The sequence below is a fragment of the Merops nubicus genome, unplaced genomic scaffold (assembly GCF_000691845.1).
Source record: "Merops nubicus isolate BGI_N331 unplaced genomic scaffold, ASM69184v1 scaffold11273, whole genome shotgun sequence".
Taxonomy (NCBI): domain Eukaryota; kingdom Metazoa; phylum Chordata; class Aves; order Coraciiformes; family Meropidae; genus Merops; species Merops nubicus.
The window spans coordinates 3,311-25,394 of record NW_008598275.1 but is presented as its reverse complement, the minus strand read 5'-3'; the positions used below and the strand labels follow the sequence as shown (position 1 = coordinate 25,394).

Below are 22,084 nucleotides of genomic sequence, written 5' to 3'. Positions count from 1 at the left end.
AGTTCTTCGATATAGGAGTTGAAGTTCCATGCTTTGTGTTGATACTAAAAACTGGGGGAGAGAGAGATGCTGCTGTCTTAAATTGTGTGTTTGTACATATAAATATTAACTGGATATTCCTTATCTGCAAATGCTTTATCATAGTGATTTTTTGCAAAACCTTTGCCTTTGGGGTGCTTCTAAAATCAGGGAGTTAGTGTCTTTAACAAGCTAGGAAAGGGCTGATTTCCTTTTATGTTGTGATGCTCTGGCTGTCTTACAGGTAGTTGAAAGAGTAAAGCCAGAAGGCTGACTACAAAAATTGTGATATCTCAAATTTCCTCCTGGGGAGGCAAACTGGTTTATGTTCTTAAATCAGACTGGAAGTGTGATTTCTTTGTTGGTATAAGAGACTGTCAAAATTGTGTGTCAGTGAGTGTCTGCAGGTACATAACTGCCTTGCCTCTGCCTCCAGCTACTTGCAGTTTCTCTTCTACCTGTTCAATGTATTGCTTATCTTGAGTAGCTACTGTCAGCAGTGTAGCTTGTGTGCCATAAGGAGATCTGGGAAGTGTGCTTGAGGTGTCTGGGGAAAAAAAAATGCTGTGTGGTATCTTGCTTTAGTATTCTGTATTTTGCCCAGAGGAGTTTGAGTGACAAATGCAATATAAATGTAGAGATGGAATAGATTATCCCGTTCCAGGTTCTGTGAGAGATTGACAGTACTTAAATGAGAAGGGGGGGAATATTTCTAGTACAAGTGACTGCTAAAATGGATAATAGAGTTTTAGAACTTCTTGCTTACATAGCTGTCTCCGGGTTGAAGTCACGGTTGGGCTTTACCTCATTTGAACTTCTTCCTCAATGATCTCCCTTACAGGCCAGATGTGCTTACCAGAGTAAGGATATCTTAGTTGTGATTTCAATATTAGAGTAATAATTCCTCATTTAGCTGCATACTCAGTCCAGGTAATGAAAATGCAGGAGAGGTATAGCTCTAGGGAAGAGATTTGAGATAGGGCAGTTAGGAAGCTGAAGGCTTGGTGTCAGCATCTGAAGTAGTACAAGGAAAGGTTTTATCCTAGCTGTCTGTGCTGGGTCAGGCCGGGATGGAGTTAGTTTTCTTCCTAGCCAGCCTGTAGGGTGCTGTGGTCCAGATTTGTGACCAAAGCAGTGTTGATAGAACACCAGTCTTCGAGCTTTTGCTGACCAGTCCTTACCTAGTGTCAAGGCTCACTGTTTCTTAGTGTGCCCCCTCCCGGGATGGGGTGGGCTGGAGGCTGGGAGGGGACAGAGCCAGGACAGCTGATCCAATCTGACCGAAGAGATATTCCATACCATATAACGTCGTGCTCGGCAATAAACCCGGGCGGCAGGGTGGGGAGGAGCAGTGTCCTACCAAAGCATCAGTTGCTCAGAGGCTGGGTGGGTGTTGGTCTGCTGGTGGTCACTGATGGCTTTTGCATGTTTGTGTGGGGTATTTTTTAGTTTTTTTTTAACCCCTCCTTCGCTTGTTAAACTGTCTTTATCTCAACCCATGAGTTGTTTTTGCTTTTGCACTTCTGATTCTCTCCTGATCCTGCTGTGAGAGACTGAGCAAGCAGCTGGGTGGGGACTGACCTGCCAGCCAGGGTCAATCCACCACCCTGTCCTGGATATCTCTGAGTGCTTATCTTCACTGTATGAACACATTGCCCCTCCTTCCATCTTGACGCCTCTGCCATTGTATGGTTTTGTAATTTTGTTTCAGCAATATGGTATTTACAATATAGCCAAGACAGAAAGTAGTCTTAGAAGGAGCATGGTGTATTAATAACTTCCACCAAGGGGAAGTAAAATGCTGTGTGGTGTCCGTTGAATAGTTACAGGTTCAATTCCAATAACATCCAACTCATCCACTCAGTTCACACTACACAGTCCTGTGTTGACTAGAAGCACCTTGGCCATTTCAGGTGGTGAGAGCACAACCAAGGATCTGAAATCTTGCTGCCCAGGAGAATAGTCCCTGTTTCCTCATCAGTTACATGTAGGGCTCTGTCATTGTGGATCAACTACCACACGTTGTCACATACAGCAGTTCTTGTTGTGGATCCCCCCATCTCAAAGTTCTAGACCTTACTAACCTATTCATGACTGCTTGGTGTAAATTCAGCAATGTTTATTAAAAAATACTCCCTTGAGATAATTATTAATATTGGTATACAATATAGGTTACTTTTTTTGTCTGTGAATATATATGTAATGCTGGTGGTCTCTGTCAGCAGGATCTTACTGCTGTGAAGGAAAAATGGAGAGGGTACTGGGGAGGGAGGGGTAATGGTGACTGGTCTGTGCATCATCAGTACACGGGTGTCAGCCCGTTCATCTGTCAGTGGACATGACTCATTGTTAGGAGAAACCGGCAGAAGGTTCAGGAAGCTGGGGCACAGGAAATTCACTCAACTGAGCCTCAGTGTGGAAACTGAGAATGTCACATAGCAATCTGCTGACAATGTCTGATGGCCAGTGGTCCATATTTGTTTTGGAAAGCTGTCTGAGAGATCTCCTGGCATTTTTGTGAGATAGTGGGGGTGCTACAGCTATACAGGTTTCACATTCATTGACTAGTCAAAAGGTGAGGTGAAATGGGATGCAAGCCTGCTTTGTCAGGTGAAATGCAGAAGCTTCTCTGCTCATTTAGCTACACTTCTGTTAGAACACTTAATGAAACTGGAAGTTTTTTTCAATGTTAGGATACATGAAATACAGACTTCTTTGTTCTGAAACAGTAGGTAACGTCTTTTTTTCTTTGATTTGTGTGTGTGTTTTTTTTTTCAATAGAATATTCAAATAAAAACTTTGGCAGATGATGTGGTAAGGTCTTTGTGACATCTTACTTTGCGATGGTAACTCCACACTGCATGCTGTTTTACTAAATACTGTGGACAATGTAACATGTTCTTATAAGGATATTAAGCATTCAATTTCAGAAAATTGAGTTACTACTCATAAAGAACTTCATATGTAACGTCAGTTGAAGAAGAGTAATGTTATCTGTTTGGAGAAGCATTTTTAACCACATTCTAAATACTTTAGTAATACTGTGGAAATGTTGCAACTGTTATTCAACAGTTCAAGTTATTTTCTCCTGACCTTTTTGACAGTAAAGGATCTGCAGTGGTTGCCACATGATTTAAGTGGAACCATTTTGGGTGAGGAGTGTGTACTGGATGGCAAACAACAAATTTGTCTTCAGTAGTGCTAACTTTATAGTTCGGAATACTTGGAAGCCTGAAAAGTCTTTTTACAGAAACTTATGTCAAAATTGATTTCAGTAAAATTATAAACTTTTATTTTCTATATATAATTGTCAAGTCATTCAGGCCTCTTAATTAGTCATTGCTTACATGTCTGAAATGAAGAAATTGTGCCTAGTAATTATGCAGAAGATTCATTTATGGCTTTAAAGTGATGTCACCATTTCAATCCGCTTAAACGAATTTGTTGTTAATAAGGTATACTTTAAACAGCTCACAGTATTGTGAAATTGATCTTAAAGGACTTTTTTTTGTGTGACTGCTGAAAGGGCATTTTAATGGAAGTGAACAGTAAAACTGCGTTTGATGTGTATTGGCTAATTTTGCATACTGCCTTTCAGGCATTATGCTGTATTTTTGGCCTTTAATAGGTTATGCCCTAATTTTAGTTTCAAAAACATGTGAAATAAACTATACTAATAAGGGAAAAATAGGTTGAAAGTAATATTCTTGCCTTGTTAAAGATGTTAACAGTATCCTTGTAGGTAATGTGTTTCTGTCCACATATCTAAAACTTATAAGGAAGAAGAAAACCCAAAGCCAACCCCCTCCCCTCAAAACTGCAAACAAAGAAAACCTCCAAAGAAATTTAAAGGGAATGCAGCTTATCTAGGGATACTTTCACTTAAAATCAAGATAGTCTTGTAGGATCTCAAAAAACCCAACAACAAAACAAATGAAGAAAAAGAAAACAAAAAAGAACCTTTCTTGTCTGTATTCCACAGTACTTGGTCAAATTTCTCCCTTCCTAACTGGACTAATCTCAAGTGAATGTCCTCACTTGTCCTCAAATGTCCTACAAATGAAATACTCCATTAAACTTTTCACACCTCACAGAGGTTGTTTAATATTAATTTTGGTTTACGTGTCTTCATAAAGATTGCAATAATGGCTGTGAATGATACTGGTAACCCTACATAAGCTGCTGTTAGATGGAGGCACATCTTCATAAGGCTGTGAAACAAATACCCTAGTAATTGTTGATGCAAACCGTTAAATTAGAAAAAGTTGCTATAGACATAACTTTCTCAAAATGAAAATGTGTATATAGCTAAAAGCATTAAAAAAAAAATCCTCTGACTCTATTCAGAATAGAGTTAGATATGAAAAATACAGTAATAAATGGCCTTATAAGGAAGGTGCTCTTGTTGGTTGTTTCCAGTATTAACAAATTAACTGAGTAAGCATGCATTAAAAAACAAAACAACCCAGGTGGGGGTTTGGTGTAGGGCATTAAACGAGCCAGCCTTAACCAGTGGGACGTCCTTGCAGCCTGTGTGATCTGCTGTCACTAATGTCTGTTCCGTGTATCTAACTCGGGGCGGCTGCTTTTCTGCCTGTAATCCATTACCCAGCTTCATAAAGGTCTGCACTAATTTCAGGAGTCCGTACTCAAAAACTCTTCAAGGAATTGTGAACTATACTTGGAGCATTAATTCCTCTACAAACTTTATTTTACTTTAGCAGGATTTTTTTATAAGCCTGATGAACTTGTGAGTACCTCCTTCCCAACGCTGGCTTTTTCAGTTGTCCTCCAAAGACTTATAGCTCTTCAGGTGAAGGAACGCTTGGACATTACCTTTGTGGTACCATATTTATTCACTATCAGGATAATTAGGGAGTAATGTGAGAAGATGAACTCAGTTTTGAAATGCTAAGCATTTATCGTAGCTGGTATACTTTTGAAACTGTGAGAATTAGTTATATCCCTTTTGCATGTGACCTGTCTTGAATTTACCTTAAATGTTGTTGTCTTTTCTGAAAAGTCATCTCTGAATGTTAGAGTATTTTTACTTACGGTTCAGTTTGAGTTAACTCTGCTGCCTGGATGAACTAAAAATGTGTGTATTACTGCCATGTAATTGGCTGCTGTCCTATATTTCTATTTTTGCTTATTTTTAAATGGATGTCTTTGCAGCGTGACAGAATAACAAGCTTCAGAAAATCAGCAGTGAAAAAGGAGAAACCTCTCATTCAGCATCCTATTGACTCTCAACCTTCTATAAGTGAAATCCCACTTGCCCAGGCACTTGTTGATGAGCGTTGTATGAACTTATCAGAAAAAGAAGTTATGGATCTCTTTGAAAAAATGATGGTAAGATCATGTGCTACATAGTTTTCGGAGGTTCTAATTTGTTTCATGTTGGCATTTACTCTATACTAGTGATTTTCAAGTGTTGTCATTTTGGAAGTAAACTACTTCAGAAGTAATAAATGCAGTCCTCGTAGACCTATCTAAATTGGCACATAAACAGGTAAGTTACTCAGAGAATGCTAATAGTTACTTTATATATATATCTCTCTCAAACTGTTTAAGTTACTCAGTCTGCTTCTACAGAGAAAACAAAGGCAAAAGCCAAAATAAAAAAATGTTATGCTATCGATTGCTTCATTAAGATAACCTCTATAGGCCTTAGTTGCATTAGTTAGATATTGCTGTCGAAGGGTGGTTTTAAATAAATACCTTTGGAAAAGCGTTACTTCCATTAATAAAATAGTAGTGTAGAAAGCTAAATTTTTGCATGGCCATGACTATTTTCTGTCTGAAGATCACTTGTCAAGGTTTGTCATTCTGCTCGCCAGCAGGCTTTTGCATTAGTGATACAGAAGTGAACTTTTGAAGTACATGTGTATTAATTCTGCTGTGCACATTGGTGCTGATATATGCAGTATCAGGAAATGCAGTAGCATTCTCAAAAATTGTTGTAAACTTGTATACAGTCAGTGTGGCCTAAGAACTGTCCTGTTCCATTGTGTAGCTTTGCTCTGTTCAGTGGAGTTGTGAATCTCCTTTTGGAAGGTTAGACAATACTTGCTTGATTGGCTTGCTAGATTAAGGGATTAATTTTTAGCTTTCCCAAGTAATGTTAATTAAAGCAGACAATAGGTCTATCTTTCAGAGACTAATAATTACTTGAAAAACCTGTTAACCAGTAAGTTATTACAGTAACATTTTCTGTTCTTAGTTGCTATTCTGTAGTGCCTTTGACATGTAATGGCAAGTCTAATGAATAGTAATAGCTACATGGTGTATTTAATCAGTTATTAAAGTGAAACAGGCATCTTAGATATAATCTAGGAGTATATTTGGATTTTTAGGTTTGCTTTAAATAGATCAGTTGGAACACATTCACATCTTTATCTTCTACAAGCTAATAATCAATGTGATAAGAGCCTTCTGATTAGATGGTGCAGGAATGGTGTCTGTTTCAAAAAGATTTTATGAAAAAAACACAGGATCTTAACAAGAATTAACACTTAGGTGATCACCCTGAGGGGTAGAATTTTTGGGTTTGTCCCCTATTTCTATTTCTTGAGCCAGATTTCACTTATGGTAACTACCCTTGATACAATTATAATTTTGGCTAAGTCTTGAAAACAGTGAATGCTTGAAGTGACAGAATGGAATGAGCAAATCAAGTAGCTCAGCTTTAAACTGAAATAAAGAGAAGCTTGAAAGCTAATTTTTATTTAAGAAAAGGAGTGTGAAAACAACAAAGATTAGTAAAAAGCATGAAATAGAACCTTGATGTTATTGTGATCTGTTTCTTTACAGGAAGATATGAATCTAAATGAAGAACGTAAAGCTCCTTTACGAGATAAAGACTTGACCACAAAACGTGAGATGGTTGTCCAGTACATTTCTGCAACTGCCAAATCCGTAAGTAGTCACCTCTCCAAGGCAGACGAGAGTAAGAAGCTTAGCTTCCTGAGTGTTAGCTTTTCAAGCTTGAAACTTCCCTTTTTTTTGGTCTGGATTTATCTTCTAAGAGTGGTAGGGAAAAAAAGAAAATGTACTTACTAATATACTTTAAAATACTTCTAGCTGCATCTGGAGGGTTAGTTTGTGTTTCAGTTGTTAAGCTTGTAAAAGCTTGATGCTTTCTTGTACACCATCAGAAACTGCAAATCCCATGATACAGAATAATGGATGGAACCTTAGTGTATTTCTGTGGAATTATCTATGAATATTTGGTACTGAAAGCTTTTAGAAGGAATAGCATGATGTGTTCTGGTTTCAGGAATGATACACATGCTAGATGTATAGTTTGCAGTGTGAGAAACAGGAAAAAAAAAATAGTCAAACTATTTAAAATAAAGCTATTTTACCTTATTTTGAGTATGGTGACTACTGTAGCTGGCCTGAAGACTGCCTTAAATATTCTGCTAAGAAATGTTCTGAAGGCAAATAAAATTATTCCATTAGTGAAAAGATGGTCTTAAAAGGAATTTCAAATGAGATTTTGAGTAGAATAAGACACATTCAGACCTTTCATTTGTGTTGCTTATCCTCTGTACTGAAGCTGGTGGATTAACCCTTAGTTGATGGATCCTCCACACAGACTTTTTGAAGTCTGTCTGTTTCCAGGTGCCAGAAGTCTAATAGCAGAGGACAACAGGCTGCCCCAACATATGTTGAGGTGGAGAAATAGAACTGAAAATACTGAAGAGCTGCAAATCATTTTCTGCAGCAGGACTAATAATAGTGGGACTGTTAGTACCGATTAGTTAGAAAATCCAACGGTAATGCTTTCTGTGCATTAAAAATGGACTGTGGCAAATACAGTTCCTGTCAGATGAGAACATGCCACAAAAATTCAGGAATGGGTGGAACATGTGTATGTGTTGTCATTTCCCTAGAAACAGATTTTGTCCTGATTTGTGACACCATTGGTTGCGTAAAGAATCGTAGAGAAACTAGTGGTGAAATCTGGGGAACTGAACGTCTTGCAGTAGTGGGAAAGAAGTGGTGGTAGGTAGCTTTGTGTATCCAAGAGACAGAAGTATGCTTCAAGTGATAGAATTTGCTATCAGCATAATATATGGACAAAAGCAGTTAGTGCAGGTGATTTTATTTGGAAATTAGGATGAGTCTCATCTTTTTGAAGTCATTGTGTGCAATAAAAGGTTACTGAAAATGACGACCACGTGTAGAGTAATTTCTCAAATACGTAACGGCAGCACTGCTAGCAGTTCTGCAGAGCTGAGTCTGAGTGCTAAATACAGAGAAGCATTAAATAGTCAGTTTCTTAGTGAAATAAACTGTCAAATAAGCTTATGTTGGTGTCTAATGAATCGAAGTATGGAATAGAAGCAGTGCAGTTGACTTATCTTTCTTTTAACCTTGAAAATGAGCTCTGCAGAATTACATTGAAAAAACCTACAATGGCATTCAGTTATTAAATGAAAATGCTTTGCATTAAACATATGAACTTAAATGAGGAAAAACTTGCATTCTAATGTGAAAATGTTGATTTATGTTTTTGAGAGGAGTGATGTTCCTGCATGAGTTCAACTTAAATAAAATCCACAGTCCTTCAGTCTGTCCTGGAAGGAATCCAGTGCTTAAAGCATGATGTAGCTAGACATACAAGTTATTGGAGAATTATTCAAGCTTATGCTTTGAATGTTGTGCATTTTCCTCTTAATCTTCTTTGCCCAGACTATCTTTGGGAACTATTGATTATGTCTGGTAAGGTTTCTGTCTTCAATTAATGATCAGTGTTACATTTTTCTCAGTAAGCAAATTTGCTAAGCAAAAAAAAGCTATGTTTTATTGAAGCTGTAGAAACTTTGACAGTGGCAGTACTTGCAGCTCTTCCCCCTAAAAACAGCTGGATGATGGTGAACACTTACATACCAATACTGAAATGTCACTGCCTCAAGTACCCTAATTTTGTAGCTGGGTAAGAAAAGCATGGCTACTGTTGCATGTCTAACTGCTGAGTATTTTAACAGATTGCCTTACTGCCACTGTATGTGCTGCAGCATGGGAAACTTAACAGGCCTGGGGATACGTTTGCCAAAATGTACTAACAATTAGAAAAAAAAAAAGCCCAAGATGTCCTCATACATGAACGTGTGCTTTGAACTTGCATTGGCGCCAGTATGGATGTTTTACACATATGCAAAAGGATTTTCCTAATGGAGAAAGGGCCCTTGTTGATGTCTGTGTGCTTCAGAAAGTCCTTCTTGCCATTGAATCACAGCATTTGAATGGAATTATTTAAGGTAGTTCAGAAATATGAATGGCTTCTCTGTAGTGTTATCCTAATTCAGTTTTTGAATAAGTAGTATCTTAACTGCTTTAAAAATAAAAGTTATAAAATTGTAAAATACTGATTTGGATCATAAAATAAAGCAAAACCTCAATTTCACTGTAAATTTTGTCTGCTCCTTAAGCAACTGTTCTGCTTAGTTGTATTCAACACCGATCCAGTTTTTAATGCATCATGAATTGTCAAAGTTTCTTTTTCTTCAAGCCATCTTCAGGCTTGTCTTCCGTGAAAATGCTGATTGCATTCAACATTATCTTTCTTAAAATTTTCTGCCTTTTTCTCTGGTCACAGATAATCGTTCATCTGTCTTTATTTTGTTTTCTGAAAATACTCAGGCCTTTTCTTCTGCTTAGAGCTCATGGAACGCCCTTAACAGTTGATGTGACTTTTCTTCCCGTTCATTTCATGTTTGTATTATTTGGGCTTTTGAGCTCTCTCCACTCATTTGATAGTATCACTCTCATTTGCTGATGTTGTCTTAACGAAATTATTTTTAAACTTGGTGCTTCATTTCCTCTGCCTTGTGTGCCGTCTGCAGCATGTTGACCATGCTTTTCTGAAACACTCTACTGTCGTCAGAGTTTTGAGTGAGAAAGAAACCTTGCTTTTCAATGGATGACAAAAGCTTTTGTTTTCCTTGGAGGATGGAGGAAATGTAGAAGCTAATAAACTGGACACTTTCATGTGAAGTGATTATCTGTGCTTCTGATCCCTTCTTTCACTGGCAGAGAAAGATTGTTGACCATGCAAGTTGTACGTGGGAAATGGCAAAGGCTCAGAATTTTGTTTTGGAGCCAAACGTGGTGACATCTCGTGCCATGTTCAATGAGTTGAACAGTGGTGAGAGGGAAAAATAGTAAATAGGAAAGGAGATTGTCCAATGATGACAGTTCATCTTGTGCTCCTAGGAGAAGCATCACCAGGAAGGGGAGGGGAGCTGATTGTGAAAGACTTGCAGGGACTTTTGTCTTCTGAAATACTTCCTAAAAGAATAGTGGAACAGATAAGAGGAGAAAATGAAGTGGGTAGAAACTGAACAGGTACAGGAAAATTCAGATTTCAGAACAAAATCATATTGTCTCTGGATATTAATCAGTTAAAAGTAGTTACTCAATAAACTGGCAGTTATCAGATTGCAGCCAAGAGCTGACACAGACAGGCCTACCTACAATATTTAAGCCCAAGTCTGTAGTCCTCATGTTAACAGGAACGTGGTCATGGATGCAAAGTGATGGCAGGGCAGAGATGTGCTGCATGCCTGCAGAGTTTCTGCCAGGTAAAGTCAACTTCTTACTCGTGCATATGCAGAGATGCTGTTCCATGGTGAAAAAGTGAAGATGTCATTCTGAAAATCACTGCTTAATTATCCGTGTAATTAAAAGCATCCATACTGAGCAGTTGAAGAAAAATGCCACCTGAGGTTTTTCTGAAATGCAAGTTAAATTTATAACTGTAGGCCATGGTTTTGATTATGAAAACTTAATTAAATTCATCAGATGACATCATCTAAATAGATCAAAAGCTCCAGAATGAATGAAGTAGTTAGGTGTATGAGGAAGTGAGTAGGCCATTATTTTTTTTTTTCTGCAGTTTTCTCAGTGTCATATGTAAAATATCTGACCTGATAATTTTAACAAATTTGCTATCTTTTAATCTTTCAATGTGTAGAGGTCAAGCTAGGTATTTAGCTATTTGTAAATGTGTAAAATGCTCATGATTCAGCCGTGGAACACAAGAATTTCAAATTATTTCTCCTACAGTGGAAGTACTGTTTTCCTTTTGAGAAGCTATAACTCCTAAACAGTTTGATAAAGTAATAAAATAATGTAACAACTACTAATAATTAAGCACTGAAAAGTTTGTGTAATGCTACATCCTACTAAGTACTTTGCTGTGTTTATTTATGTATTATTATTATTATCTTTTTTACACAATAACCTCTCTTGGCTGACCACTGCATGCAGATAGTCGGAAGTAAAGTTCCGGTGAGTATCAACATGATAGCTTTGTTTTTTCTTATGAATACATTTCCATTTTTTAGGGATTAGGCTGGAATATTCTGCAATTTTAGTTTGGATTTAATAGTCCCGTGGGCTTTATCAAAACAATCATCAACTACCTCAGTCAGGTTTATCTTACCAGTACAACATCATTGACAGCACTTCTGAAGGGTCTGTTTTTAAGTTCTTAGTAATCTGTTTCCCAAGACTTGAGACTCACTGAAGACTCATCTGTTTGTTGTGAGCCACAAGTGAAATTTAGTCTTATCTATCTTTTCATTGAAGGCAACCACTCAAAACTTTAAATTTACAGTATTTGGCTTACTTCATTCTGTTTAGATGTTGAGTTTTTTTTTATGTCCTCATTCTTAATACTCATAGTTTATCATGGAAATTTCAGCTGCTAGATACCAGAGTGAGAATAAGATTAATGCAGAGGATTCAGAAGGTCAATTAATAAGAATGAGATCACTCATAGGATAACTTTTCTCATATTAAGTGCTCAAGTACATTTTATGTTGTCATGTCGGAAGTCGTCTTATTTTAGTAAGTACTTAGAACTTAATCTGTTGGACTGAATTCAGCAAATTTTTCTTTACTGGAAAAAAGGGATTTTTGGAAGAATAAACATTTTAAGCGTTAGCTGAAAGCAATGATGTTTCTCTTAATGGTGGGTGGATTTTACTTTTATTGCAGCCAAAACAGGCTTTTCATGTATTACACAGTTTTTTACTTAGGTCATATTCAGTACTTGGATTTTGTAGTGAAAAATAATAAAGAACAGCCTATGACTTAGAAGTGTCTAATCATTACCTCAGATGCCCTTATATGTATATGGGTATAGTGTGTAACGAAATGGCCACTGAATTGATTTTATTCAGAGTGGTCTTTAAGCAGACTTCTCTGTCTGTATTCACCAGTACTTTTAGCTTTGTACAAAGGGCTGGTTCATATTCTGATTGAGAAAATAACATAAGCACAACAAAGGTGTTTAAAGGTTTGGTGTTTTTTTTTTTTTTTTTTGAGAAGGAAATTATTAATTCTCCAATTCAGTGAGTTAAAACCACTTTCCAATAAGCCCCACTGCCATGTTATTTCCTTAGGATATGAATTAGCCTGAGCAGCTGCTTTGTGAAGAGATTACTTAATAAAGGAAGCTGGTATGTGGGTAGTGCAGAAGCTCTGTAAGATGATTTCTTCCCCATGCCTTTTAATTTGGGGTCTGGTGGAGAGCAATAGTTATGCATTAAAAGCATGTTTTTGCACAGAGCAATAGTTAGGCATTAAAAGCATGTTTTTGTACAGATAACTTGCAGAATAGTAAAATAAGAAATGCCACACTTAGAGTATGGCTTCTGCATATTATTGCTTAAAGAATGCATGCATCTTGGTGTGCTGCTTCTCAGGATATGTTTTTATAGCATTCATCCCTAGGGACTTTCTTGAATCTGCAGGCATATGTAGTTACTTTCCTGAAGATTTACACATTTACTGTGGTTATGGAGGAGAATGTGAGGCTGTTTGATGGTACTCTTGGGTAGTAGTGACCATTGCAGAGAAGAAGTTTACCTGTTAATGAGGACTTTAGAGCTTGAATCTAAATTTGAGTTTCATTTGGGATCTCAAGCACTGGTGCTTACTTGTCATTTTAGCTGCATGCTAAGTAACCTTTCCTTGATTTTATAGACAGTGATAATTGCACTGAAATGGCAGCTGCACATCTTCTGTTTATCTCTAAGAAATTAACATAGACATCTGAAAGCATGATTAACTTGTTAGTTCTGGTTTTAATGGGTTGAATTTATGTGTTTGGCTAATATCTACAGGGTGAAGTGGGTATGGACTGTGTAAACTTCCAGTTTCTAGGTGAGGAGCTGATTGGGTGTTTTCCCCATAGTTTGAGAAAGGATACTGCTTTTCCTAGTCAGATGTGGAACCAATAGAGTATATATGGTTAGAAAACATCTTTGAAAACTCTTATTATTGCTTTCCTACAGAAACAAACAAACGACCCCCATACCCCACAAACCACATGTTTTATCTGACTTGTGGTATTATACTCTAATTAAAATACAGTGGTTTCTTTGCTGGACATAGAAACAGGATTGTGTTAATAGAGAGCATGCAAAAACTCTTCAGTAAGTCATTGACAAAGAGGAAAGTGTAAGTTATTACTTCTGCTCTGTTAATAATTAAGCTGGTACCAATTACTTGTTTCTCTTATTTTCTGAACTGTACAGCAGGTGTAGTGAGTTGGATGGAAGCTGACCACCTGTGGTACAGTGAGATTTGGATTCAGTGTACTGGCTGCCAACATTCTCACTGAAGGAAGAAATACACTTAAACTTCTTCAGCTGAACTTGGCATTAGCTTGAGTCCCAGTGAGCTCTGAATTATCAGGTGCCTAAAAAAGGAGTAGTTTGTGCAGTTTTTTTTCTGATGCTGTACTTAAACTGTTTGAGGTCAGCCACATGGTTCAGGTGTGCCCCACAGTTCTTACCCACCAAGTAGGTAAAATATCTCCTGATTTCCCCAAGGAGGGCAAAATGCTTTTGCTTTGCTTTTTTTGGTTAGATACTGGTTCTCAAGCTTGTTTACAGGCCTATGGTGGCACATCTGAGTAATGCTTAAAGCTGAACATTTTTTAAGTCCTAGGTGAGGAAGTTCTTTGTCTAGGTAACAACTTTGAAATTATCTGGAGTCAAGGTAGAGTAAGATAAATTTTAATAAAATTATCTGAAATACTAAATTATTGCCTGGTTTTCTACGATTTAAAAAAGAAGTTTTTGTAGAGGAAAAGGTACGCTCAAGTGTTTTTCACTGTATCCTACACTGTAAGGATCCTACACTGTCCTTTTAAAGGGTTGCCCCTTAAACCCTGAAATGTGCCCTACACAGTTTTGAGTTCATTAGAGTTACTGCCTTCATGGGAAAGCAAATTAGGTTTTCTTTTACATAAAAAATGTTTGATTTTTTTTTTTGGTGAGATGTCCAGGAGTTTCCTTAAGCTTACACCTTCACTAAAAGTTCATTGCTTCTAGCTTCCTCAGAGAAGGATTTTTAAGTTCATGGTCCAGGCTTTCATCTGAGTTGTCACAAATGAATAATTCTATGCCTTCATTGTAGTGCTGTGAACATAACTGGTCATAAAGTAATTTCAAAGTTTTTTGATCTTATGCATTGATTTAATCTCTGAAACTTCTGGTGTGGGACCCAACCCTTTGAGTTTCTTTGTACTTCACTTTTGCCTTATCTTTATTAGATACTCTCACATAGAGCATATCTTTCACCAAGACCTTGTACTTCAAAGTAAATGAGAAATGTATATGTATTGAAATCTGATCCATGTAAAGTCATAACATTACTTAAAATTACTATTCCAATCAAACTCTTTGAAAAGAGAAATGAAAGAAATAGCACCTGGTGGTAGCACTCCAATTAGCATGGCTAGAGGTAAGAGTGTATTGAGACTGAAAAGAAGATGGCAGAAAGGAACAGAAAGTCATTCTGTTAAGCTGAGAATCCTCTAACATGAACTAGAGTATTTGGAAGAAAGGTTTTGAGAAGGGATTTTTGTGAGCCATCAGTGATCATCTGTTTTGAATGGGGGGGGAAAAAGGTAGAGGAGATGTGTTGTGAACTGATGATAAAAAATCATCCTCCTTATCTGAGGACAGGGGCCTCACTAGTGTCCTGGGTGCACAGAAAGAGGAGGCAGCAAGAACACACCTTGGATTAAGTATGAAAGAAAACATCAAAAACCTTAAATGCATCATCTATGTAGAAGTCTCCTTCGTAGCTTGCAGCAGAGTCCAGTTGAAGTGCTAACTGCAAGAAACAATCTTTTTGAAAGGAGAAATACATCTTGCATTCTAGAGTGCTTTTCAGGGTCTGGCTTAACATATAATAGGATATGATTGAAGTTGCCATTATCTCATCTCTTTATAGATTTTGTGGCTTACAGCCCTGCTCCTGTTCTTTTACTCTTAGGGCTGGGGAATGGCTGTTGTCTGAAATGACAAAAATTGTATCGAGTGTCACATAGATTGTGTACATTAGTTACACATACAGTCTTTTTGATTCCCACCCAGTGAAATGAACAGCATAAAACTGTTCCTGTTTTCTAGTTCTTTACCTTATGAGTTTGTTTTTTTTTTTTTTGTGGTGATTTTTTGAACAATAATTTTCAATGTCTAGTGCTAATAAACTTACCTAATTTTAAGTCACTTATAAAGATAATCTCTACCCATTAATTTCTTTTTTCTTCGAAAGAGCATCTCATGTTTAGGAGGTTGATAGGGACTGTAGTTCTTTTAAGTCCTGCTTACTCATCTTTGTCTTGGTCCTTTGATGTATAACTGGTGATGTCCAGCAAATGGTGCTGTGTGTGTCAGCAAGAAACATCTTCAAAGTTGATGTAGTCCAGAGGACACTCTTGTCTTTGTGTTCACAGTCTTTATCTGATTCTTGTTTTGTTGAGATGCGGACAAACAATCTGAAAGTATTATGAACATATATGTAGTTCTGTTATTGCATTAATAGTGAAATATGTTCAGGTCAAAATCATTAACTTAGATCTAGGCAAGTCATTTTGTCATCAGCCACACTTGGTGTCATCTTTGGAAAATGATGAGTAAGAATTTGAATAGAGCACACCAGAAACTTCATTAAGTAGCTTTTTGAAAGAGAGGCAATTAGAAGATTGCAGTAGTTGGAGCAGTTCCTGATACCATTAAACCCAACTCCGTGTAAATCCTATTGTATGTCAGGCACTTTTCATATTGCCTTTACATCCCTGACATCTTTAGCAGGCTCTCTTCAACAGACCATTTGTTGCTAAGGAGCTTTAGGAACTGCATGTTAATCTTAGCCACTCTTCTGAGGTAAGCCTGCTCTCCTGTGACTTGTCAGAGCTGTACATAAAATCAGTTTCACCCTTTGGTAAAATGTTCTGTATATTGTTCATGGTTTTGAATATTACATCTCTAAAAACTGATTGTTGGGTATTATAATACTGGAATACCTTGTAGGTGGTTCTTGTGCAGTTGCATAATTTTAAAAAAACACTGATTCAATAGTTAGTGGATGCCAGCTCCTTTCCAAAGTCACTTTTCAATGCCTTATCTTCTTCCTTTCTTTCAGAGAAGAGAGAATTAGAGTTAGGCTATGTCCATAGTAATAACAGCTTTTTTAAAATGCAAGACAGGGACAGTGGGAATGATCAGGCAAGCTTAATAACAACTGTGAGGGTTTGTGTGTGTCTCTATTTATTGCTGTTTCCAGTACACTGTTGTGAAGTGGATGTTCAATGAGAGTGTGTAGCAGTTAAACATGTTAATACAACTGAGTGACAGCAGGACATTTTTATATCCAAGATGTACTGTATGCACTGTACTCAAAGAATTGAAGAGGATTCCAGAAAAACATTTACCCTTGTGATGCAGAACCTAAACTATTAAATACATACGACAAGTCAAAGTCATGTCAACTGTCTGTAATAGTTTTACAAGGAAGATGGTGATTATAAAATTTATTTGCCTTACCTGTTCGTGATCTGAACACAACTATGCTCAATGTAACAATAAGCAGCATTCTGTCTTCTGTGATAGGGTGGACTGAAAAACAGCAAGCATGAATGCACACTGTCCTCCCAAGAATATATTCATGAATTGCGATCTGGAATTTCAGAAGAAAAGCTGCTTAATTGTCTAGAGTCTTTGAGAGTGTCTCTAACTAGCAATCCTGTCAGGTAAGTAATAATTTCTGCTGTCATTTTCATCATGCTGTTTGTGAAGCAATACAGGAGTTGTGGGGTTTTCTTTTTTTGAAACCAGAGTCATTATGCTAATGCTTGTTGGCGGGCAAGAGTACTTCTCACCACACTGAAAAAGGATAAGTAAAGTGTTTGCAACTGTCTGCAATATCTTCCCACCTTTCACCATGGTTCTCAACAACTTCGAGTTGTGGGAACTAGGCATTTGTCCTAAGGGTTGATCAGGTCTTCTTGGGAAGGGAGACTAAAAGCAGAGTCTATGTAGAGATGTACAAGCAGTTCTGGAGACATAACTTTGCAAGTTTTGCTTTTAATTACTATATAATTAAAAGTGTTTTTCTTCCTTTTTCCAGCTGGGTTAACAATTTTGGACATGAAGGTCTTGGACTTCTGTTGGATGTGTTGGAAAAGCTTCTGGACAAGAAACAGTAAGGACTTGGGTGATTTGAAGGGAGGAGTGGGACAGCTTGTGAAGATTGTACTGATGTTATTTTTCTCCTTCAAGGCAAGAAAGTATTGATAAGAAGAATCAACATAAACTGATCCAGTGCCTCAAAGCATTTATGAACAATAAAGTAAGAAATATTCTGAATTCAAATAGTTTTAGCATAGTTGGATGTTGATGACTTCAAGATGTATGTAGCATGCTGAACCTCAGAAAAGGAAGGAAAGCTTGTGTGTCTGGTGCCAGCTGACTCCTTTTGCAGCACTAAGCTTAGTGTAACATTTTGTTGAGTCTTTTTCATAAACCTTTCTGAATATGCATTTTGTCTTACATCTGTTAAATAATACTGGATTTTGGCAGTAAAATATTTGGTGGACAGTGTGATAGTATGGATTTAAGCTAAGTGAGTTCAGAAACTAATAGAAATGGAAAGGAAAATGCTTGGTTTTAAAATCTGATTTCAAAACTGAATTGGTTTTGTTTCTATAATGTGCTTTTCACCTGATTTTGAACTTAGTATGATTTAATATCTTTCTAGTCACTGTTTTCAAGTTGGTAGGTAGTGGGTAAAGGAAAAAGCTTGAGTCTAATTTAAGTTACGTCTAGCTTGTTTCTAACATAAGTTACTTGTGTTCACAAAGTACTGCTTCTAGAAGTTGATGTGTTCAGCTTGTATTTTTGCTTTATTTATAGCAAAATCTACAGTGTTACAATGATTTATTCCCTGCCAACTGTAACAAACACAACTGTGCATTAAAGATACTGGTAACTACTGTTACTCAGTTGAGTAAAATCTCACAGAATAGCCTGTCTGAAGAGGGAGAAGTGAACTGAAATGGTCACATGCTTCCCCCCTGCTGTTCTTACTTACAGGGTGATTTCAAATAATTAGATATCTGATTTACTAACTATTCTGTAGTTAACAGTAAAGAAAAATAGTGCTACTTTTAAATAAATTGCTATGTCTTTTTTTGATTCATCTGTACAGAAAGTGAAATAGAATATACAATAAATAAACAAAGGTAATTGTTTCAAAAGCTAATTTCAATCTTTATTGGTCCTTGCGTGGAAAGTCATTTTTCAACTTGCCAGGAGCTGTTACAGGAAAAAAAATGGAATTAATTGATCATGCTGTTGAGGTTCAGATACAGTTAGAAAATAGAAACTGATTTGTCTTTTGGTGGACACCTGATTTTATGAGATTGAGTGTCTTCCTTAGGAGCCAGCTCTCTTTCTGAAGAGTGAGCCTCAGATGTAACACTGGGGAAAACTGAGTTGTGTCCCCAAGCAATAATACCCAGAAAGTTTCAGCAGAGTGTTGCCAGACTTCAAATGAGGGGAATGCAATTTTGTGAAAATTCCTGAAGATCTGAAGCCCAAAGATGATGATGAGTACTCGAAACAAATACAATCTTTTCACTGTGAGCTTTTTGTTTCTTTAAGTACGGATTGCAAAGGATTCTAGGAGATCAAAGAAGTCTCTTGCTGTTATCAAGAGCAATTGATCCAAAGCAACCACACATGATGACTGAAACAGTAAAAATACTTTCTGCCATCTGCATTGTTGGGGAGGAAAATATGTAAGTAAGATATAAAAAAAATTTTTTTTTTTGCACACTGGTGAGTTGTCAGTCTGGACACAAATTTGTCAATGAAACAAATGTAACCTGTTAAGTCTTTACTTTTTTAACGTACTTAAAATAAAAGAGGCTTTCTCCTGTTCTGATGCATTAATCTAGTATTAAATCAGAAACAAACAAATGAGCGGAGAACTGCAAACAGTGGCTGAAGTAGAACGTTTGAAAGGACTGTGATTGCTTACTGTGGAGAAGTGAATACTTAATGGACCATAACTGTTAATAAATGACTGTTGAAAGAAATATTTTATATAGTTCTGAATATAGTAAGGAGTTGTGAACTTGTAAGTGACACAAGGAAAACTGTCAGTTTTAAAGACACCTTAGAACAGTGTGTTTTAGCATGGGGCACTACTGAGCCTGTTTTTGTGGGGAAGATGGATATTGGGACATCTCTGAGGAGGGGAGATAAAATTGTATTTGAAAAATTACTTTTTTGATATCACGTTAAAGTTTTTCATTAGTGTAGAAGATCTTGATTTAGAAATAAATACATATGGGTTTTATTAAATTATCACCCCTCTAACTAAACTTTTCAACTTTTTGCTCCATTAAATTTGCTATTTAGAGCTGAAGTTTTGAACAGTTCAAGATATGGAGTTAGCACGTATCTGTGAGCTTTTTTGAAACAAGATAATCACATTTCCTTTTGAATTATTGTCTTAGTTTACTGAAGGTTAAGAACAGCTAGCTCCTTATCTTCTATACAATAAGCACATAAGAATATTTTGATTTCTGAAAAGACAATTAATTAGAATTCTGAGATGTTAAAGTCAGTGGGTACCTAGTACACTGTCTTGAAAAGGTAGGTTTGGTGTTTTTTTTCTGTCATAGGTTGTTTCTCAGCTGAATGTCACAATTTGGAAATGTATTCATCTTTTTTTAATTCAATGTTCATTTTGCAGATATTTTAACACTTGGTTCTTGGTTTGTTTTCAACTTTATGTATATAAGTGTATATAAATGCATTAAGATTCCCTGTCAGTGCACTGAAGTCTTGGGTTGTGTATATAATGAGCTAAGTATCTTTAAAATGAGAAAGCTGACTGCTGTGCTTTTTGTGTCTTTCTTTTTAGCCTGGACAAGCTTTTAGATGCTATAACCACTGCTGCAGAAAGGCACAATAGGGAACGTTTTTCTCAGATTGTTGAAGGACTGGAAAACCATGAATTCCTACAGCTGCAGGTGGGTTTACTTTTATTGTATGCTTACTAATACTTCAGAAATCATATAAAATACCAGAAGACTGTTTATTATTTTGCTAGGAAATTATTTAAAGATGATAAAATATTTTTAAAGCTATTACTCCAGTGTTCAGTAACAGAGGACAAAAAAGTGGAAATGACCTGCTGATACTTCCAGTATTGTTCAACTTTTTTGTGATATTACTGAATAAAGACCTAGATAAGCATACATCTTAAAACATTTAAATATTTTCATGATTTTTTTTTTGTGCTGAAGTTTTCTAGGAACTTGAGTCAAATGTTTTATTTGGCAATGATGGATTTTTGTTACTTGTTATCATTACCCCTGGTAATGACAGCTTAGGTTAAATCCTAGCATGCTTCTGATAAATTGGTTGCCCTGACCTTTTTAAAAAATTCATGACACAAGGACAGTGATAGTTAGTTAATCATTTGGCAATATGGGAAGTAAACTGAGTGGGAGTAAAACTGATAGTTTTAGATCCTAAGGCTTGATGTCATTCAACATAGCTATCCTCTTACACTAAACAGAAATAAGCCATAGTCAAAACTGATCAGTGTCATGTATATGTGTGTGTATATATATATTTTAATTTAGTTTTTTAATAATTTTCACCTTCAGTATGCTTGCTTTATGGTCAGCTGAATATATATGGAACTATTTTTGTTAAGGGAGTGCTTACTTCTACAAAGTCATGTATTGAAAAGAATTACTCCAAGAACTATGATGCTGTTGGCCTGGGGCTTACTTCTTACTCTAACCTGTCCTCTTGAGTCCTTGTGTTATGAAACACAATGCTGTTTCCTTAGGATAGGCATGCAGATATCCTCTGCCTCTCAGAAATCTGTAAGATATACATGGAGCTACATTACTGCTGCTGGGACTTACAGGAGTATATACAGCCTCTTAAATATTTACATATATTGTTATAATTATGACAGATGTGGATGGGGTATGTCCATTTTTGGCAGAGAACCTTTTGAGGTTAGTGGTTTGCAGCAGGATATAATTGCTGCTTTTTTTTAATAAGAGCTGTTCATTCCTTGGTGTGAGTGTTTGACATCTGCCCTTCATCGGCCAAAGGTTTATCTCTGAAATATAATCTAGGGAGTTTTTAAAAATACTTCTATAAAAAAAAGTCTTCTGTGCCAGTGATCTTCACTGTGTCATGTCCTGTGTCACATGTTCATTGCTGCTTGTGTCAATGATAGAGTTTATTATTCTCTGTATACACCAGAGTAGCCTGAGTTTTGGTTGTTATTAAACGGCAAGCTTTTTTTTAATTGCTTGGTTTTGGTAACTGGTAGTGTTTGCATAGAGACTAAGTGGCTGAATATCATACTAAATGATGACTTGGACTTATTTTGTTCTCATAACGCAGTTTTTAATAATTTGTTTTGTATTGCTAAAATTTATTATTTCAGCTATCACAGCTGAAAGATATGGAAGCAGGGCAGGTATACCTGTGTGGAAGGGATGCCTTTTGCTGTTACTGGATCACGTGTATGGTCAGCTATAGTTGTCTTAACACTATGTTTACTATCAGTAGTTATTATTTCAGAACTAATGAGTTGATGGTGTTCAGTAACATTGTATAAATTTAATTTTGATCTTAACAATGCTATCACAAAAGAATTGATTTTGAAGTTGTCTCCTGCTTTAAGACCTTGTTGGTTTAAAATAAACAAA

At 36.5% G+C, this 22,084-nt stretch overlaps 1 protein-coding gene across 1 annotated transcript in view; it reads left to right on the top strand.

Moving 5' to 3' along the window:
• Nucleotides 1–1,242: 1,242 nt before the first annotated feature.
• The window catches only part of LOC103769763 (protein diaphanous homolog 2-like), a gene marked incomplete at its 3' end in the record, with an annotated part of 22,074 nt that continues 1,232 nt past the window's right edge, over nt 1,243–22,084 (top strand). Inside the window, exons 1-10 of the mRNA XM_008936998.1 lie at nt 1,243–1,356; nt 2,800–2,832; nt 5,194–5,370; nt 6,832–6,936; nt 11,299–11,319; nt 16,944–17,083; nt 17,461–17,535; nt 17,613–17,682; nt 18,996–19,132; nt 20,266–20,374. Of these exons, the coding sequence (XP_008935246.1) occupies nt 1,243–1,356; nt 2,800–2,832; nt 5,194–5,370; nt 6,832–6,936; nt 11,299–11,319; nt 16,944–17,083; nt 17,461–17,535; nt 17,613–17,682; nt 18,996–19,132; nt 20,266–20,374 (981 nt within the window). The remainder of the gene's footprint in view (nt 1,357–2,799; nt 2,833–5,193; nt 5,371–6,831; nt 6,937–11,298; nt 11,320–16,943; nt 17,084–17,460; nt 17,536–17,612; nt 17,683–18,995; nt 19,133–20,265; nt 20,375–22,084) is intronic.